Below are 5,353 nucleotides of genomic sequence, written 5' to 3' on the forward strand. Positions count from 1 at the left end.
TGTGTACATGTGTACACACACACACACACACATATACACACACACACACACACACACACACACACATATATATATATATATATATATAGATAGAAGAATATGGGTAACCCCACTGACTGGTCCCCATTCACTTTTTTAAAGTATTTTTTTCCAAGTCAATGCGGGACCAGCAGCTTTTCGTTAAGCCACATTCTTTCAAATATCTTCCATTATGTTCAACAGAACAAAGAACCTCATATAGGTTTGGAACAACATGAGGGTGAGTAACTGATGACAGAATTTACATTATTGGGTGAACTATCCCTTTAACTGCCTGGATTCATAATTAAAGGCATATTAAGTCATTTGAACATTTGTTAAAGGGAAGTTTTGGCCTATCAGGTGAGATGTAGAATCTATTAGACTAACCTAATGCTCCTACAGGTGTGTTTAGTTTATAAAATACAGTTTTTAATAAAATAAACAAACACAGACTCAAACACGAAAGAGGCAGAAACTATCCATGAGTTTTATTGCCAATTTAAACACCGTGCGATACTATTTGTAGATGTAAGCATGCATCAGTTGCCATGCTAGATATTTACACAGAGATATCAAATCAAACCAGACACACCCTGAAAACAACTATATCCTGGAAAAAAAGTTTAGCAGAATGTGTGTATATGTTCTCATCCGAGTGAACTATTGGTCCTTATCTGTCCCGTCTACAGCTTCTTCGTTCTTACTTATTCAAAGCTTAACTCTTGTGTTAGCTCAGGCATGTCCGGCAGGTAACGTGAGATGTTACATGCTCCAGTTGCAAACATCTGAATGAGGGTATGCAGCACTTTATATGTCGAGGTGACTTGAGCCTTTAAGTAGCTCTCAGTAATGGCTCGGCTCAATGAATCAAATGGTTTTACATTCACATGACCAATAAGCAAAAATGCAAGTTATATTTTGTTACAATGTGTTCTATAAAACACAGTATGTTTGGAATATTGCGGACCGTTTTTGTATGGCCCCACAGTCAAAGTGTTGCAGTGAAGCTTTATATAAATCAGTCAATGCATGGACACACATGCATGGACAGTGGCACCCAAAAGTCTGCAACTACATTAAAAATCTGGAATGTTTTCATATAGAGATGGAAATAAACATTGTTTTAGGATTTTCATTTTTAAATTATGAAAAAAGTTATGACAAAAAGATATATAATTAATATATACAATTATATATATACATATAGCCTGTAATTATATATATTTTTTCTCATTGATTTTCCATAATAAAAAATATTTTTAGTTGATAATTCAATATTACTGTTAATAATATAATTTGTAATGAAAATATGAAATTCTTTCACGTTTTGTTAAAATAGGGTATAAGAAAATTATATTTATATGTATTATATACACATTTTTTACTATATATATATATATATATATATATATATATATATATATACTACTTATAATAAATATTATTTTATATATTTATATATAAATGTTTATAAACATAAAAAATTATAAAAATTTTATATTTTATATAATACAATATCTAAAAATATATATATTTCAAACTATATTAAATATAAATGCTGATAATATAATTTGTAATGAAAACTTTTGTATTAAATTGGAAAAATTCAAAATATAATGCCTATATAAATATAATGTTTGGACCCCACTGGAGTTTAAAGCATCGTGATACTCATATCATTGTGTTATTCTAAGACTTTGCAGGCAAACAAAGAGTCAGTAAAGAAGCACATCACATCTTTAAAAATGCTAATCCACGTCTCAGACATAATCCTACAGAAAATCCTCATTTTCAGTGAGCACGCTCACTGCATCACAAGAAGAGACAAATGTTAAAGCCTGTAGGTAATTATGGGGTATTATGGTATATGTCTTGTTGTGTAAAATAGTTTTGACTTTTGTTAGTTATGATTGTCCTCCACACCTCGAAACATCATTAATCTTGTCCAAGTCAAACACGATTAGACGCAGCACACAGCTGTATTTCAGGCCACAGGGTGTGAATGTCTCCAAGCAGCGCAGACAGCAGGCGCCGGGAGATGCACTATACAGTCAGAGCGTGAAACCACAGCCTGAAGTCTCCTGCCTTACTGCTGTCTTATGGTTAGGACTATCACACACTCATTCACAAGCACCACACACATTCAACACCACACGCACGTCTATTTAACTAAAACTACATAAAACGCAAACAAAATGACAAAATACACATTGGTTCCAGAGTAATTCAAACGTACTTCGTCAATCCTCAACAATGACACAAGGCCTCAAGTGTGTATCTCATAGACCAACTGATGAGTTGCTGTATAATTGTGCATTGGATAAAATAATAAATAGGCTTATCACATTTTAAAAGGGAGGAGGAAACACTTCCCGCATCTTTTGTCGTTGCTGACGTCAAAGGTTTCGTGTCCAATCAAATCAAGTTCAACACGGACAGGTTGTTGCGTGACAAGCCCTCATCTTCAAAAACATTGAACACTCAAGTAAAATAAAAAATTTCCCATTAATTACAGGTTTACTGGCAATGTGGGTGAACATGTTTTGGGCTGACCACAATGTAATCGTATGTTGGCCATTGTAGACAATTGCAAGAAAAAAAACATAAAAAAACATATATATATCAAACATTGAAAAATGTTATGTTATATATATATATATATTAGCCTAATAGACAAAGAATGATATTAATATTATTGGGTCTAAAAAGTTCATGATAATTTTTTTCTTCAATGATTGATTTTAAAGACTTTTTCTTTTAAATTTTGTATTCAAAACGTTTTTGTCTTGATGTCCAAATTTGGATGTATGAAATCAGTTTATGCATTTGGCAGACAGAGGATTTGCATTTCCATGTATGAAATTATGAAATGTGAGCTGAAACACTCGTCACAAAAAAACAAAATTTTTTAATTGTTGTACATGTTTATTATTAAAAGTATTTGTTTTAAAAAACTAAAACTAAATTACTGGGCCTGTGAAGTTCATGATAATATTTTTTGTTTGTTTTATTGTAAAGATGTTTTATTTTGTATGACAAACAATTTTGTCACAGCCACTTGATGTCTAATGCATAAAATGCAATTCATTTTTATTAAGAATAAAACATTTTTTTAAAATGGGCCTCCAAAGTTCATGAGAATACTATTCCTTTCAAAGTTTAAAAATAAAAAAATTATTCTTTCAATTTTGCATTTCAAACAATTTTGTCACAGCCACTAAATGTCCAATGCATAAAATACAATACATTTTTACAATAAAAATTATATATATATATATATATAGGGCCTCCAAAGTTCATGAGAATACTATTCCTTTCAAAGTTTAAAAATAAAAAAATTATTCTTTCAATTTTGCATTTCAAACAATTTTGTCACAGCCACTAAATGTCCAAATACAATAATACAATACATTTTTACAATAAAAATTATATATATATATATATATATATATATATATATATATATATATATATATATATAAACTAATATGACTAATATATTTTTTTAATTATTATTTTAAAAACTTTTGTTTTTTAATTTTGCGTGACAAATAATTTTGTCACAGCCACCTGATGTCCAATGCATAAAATACATTTTTATTATTAAAAATAAATAAATAAAAAAGAATTATTGGGTCTATAAAATTAATGATAATATTGTGCTATGTGATGTCCAATAAAAAAATAAAAATAAAACCTTTGATTTGGATGTATGAAATCAATTTGTCATGGTGATGTCTGGTTTGCAAATGAATCATTCTTTTAAATTGTTTCCCTTTAATGAATCAGACATAAATTTTGTCTAATCCAAAATCATAAGTGTTTGCTTTTATTTAATTTACATGCATTTAGCAGACATTTTTACCCAAAAATGACTTACATTAGTGACTTGCACTTTGAAATGTGAGCTGAAACACTCTTCACAAAAACCAAAAACACAATTTAAATACATATTTTAATACAAATGAATCACTGAATCTTTTCGTTTACAGTTCATTGAGCCCAAAACAACCAGTACGGTAAAATGATTCTGCATATTCCCAACATGTGACACCAAATGCATTGAAATAAAGATTCACAAAATGACTCCTCTTTACTGGTGTGTTACTTCCCCATTCATTCATCAAACACATCCTGAAGTGGAGCTTCATGGGAAATGAGCTAATGGATGCTGAGCAGTTTAGGGTTACGCTGTTTGTCGAGCACTTACACGTATGTGTGTGTGTGTGTGTGTGTGTGTGTGTGTGTGTGTGTATTGCCCGTCTATTTCTGTCATTTAGACCGTCTTGGTCTTCAAACCCATTCAGTCTGTGTCTTCTAAACAGTCTCTGTTTGCTCTTACAAACGTGGGCCGCTGCGGACGCCTGCGGTTCTTATCCAGTACGGGCTCAGCACTTTCTGTGTTTATTTGGGTGGCATGGAGGCATGGCTTTGAAAGATGACTGGACTGACTGACCTTTTAGAAGCCCGGCCTACTAAAAAATATGAATTATTGTCCAGGGTTTTATGAGGTCACTGTGCTTCAGTAGAAAGAGTAGAGGCTGAATTTGTTTTAGTTGTGGTTTGTGTTCGAGCCAGTCTGCTTGCAAAAGCTGCGTGATGTTGCTTAGAATACTTGCATGATATAAACTGGAATTTCCTCAAAAAAGAGTATGTCTAGCGTTCAACTAAATGGTTCAGAAAATGCTGGAAATATGAAGCTTGTTTAATAGGCTACTGTTTAATTTTCTGATCTAGCAAAAGCCAGACAGCCTGTATGTTGAAGTGCAAGAATCCTCCCCTCTGAACAGCATCCCACCCTATATGACTTTACTGTGTCCCATAATGCAATGCTCCCAATGTTAACAGCTTCCTCATCTGTGGGCAATGCAAGAAACAGATGCGAAACACCGCAGCGTTATGCCAGCGTTTCTCCAAAATGAGCTTTATTATGCAGTCATGATCCAGATTTTAATATGTAAAAATAAGAAAATGTAGAAGAAAGATTATATCTTTCTATATAGTATTGTATATATACATATATATATATATATATATAGTATTGTTTTATATAATTGAGATGCTATTATAGTTTACTATAGATATTATTATAGTTTTTATATTTACATTTTTTATTCTATGTTTTCATTTTCATTTTAGTCTGTTTTAGTAATTTTTGTTGTAATTTGTTATTTTTTTATTATTTTTTAAATGTCTAGTTTTTTATTAATGTTTTTAAATTTCAATTTTAGTTTTAGGTATTTTAGTACATCAAGTTATATATAGTTACATAAAGTTATATATATATATATGTATATATATATATATATATATATATATATATATATATACA

The 5,353-nt window shown here is 30.7% G+C and overlaps 1 protein-coding gene across 1 annotated transcript in view; it reads left to right on the plus strand.

Moving 5' to 3' along the window:
* The window catches only part of LOC107559089 (paired box protein Pax-1-like), an 8,081-nt gene extending 3,625 nt beyond the window's left edge, over nt 1-4,456 (plus strand). The window contains exon 3 of the mRNA XM_016242818.1: nt 4,347-4,456. Within this exon, the coding sequence (XP_016098304.1) occupies nt 4,347-4,456 (110 nt within the window). The remainder of the gene's footprint in view (nt 1-4,346) is intronic.
* The last annotated feature ends 897 nt before the right edge of the window (nt 4,457-5,353 follow it).

The sequence above is a fragment of the Sinocyclocheilus grahami genome, unplaced genomic scaffold (assembly GCF_001515645.1).
Source record: "Sinocyclocheilus grahami isolate Dianchi unplaced genomic scaffold, SAMN03320097.WGS_v1.1 scaffold674.1, whole genome shotgun sequence".
NCBI lineage: Eukaryota > Metazoa > Chordata > Actinopteri > Cypriniformes > Cyprinidae > Sinocyclocheilus > Sinocyclocheilus grahami.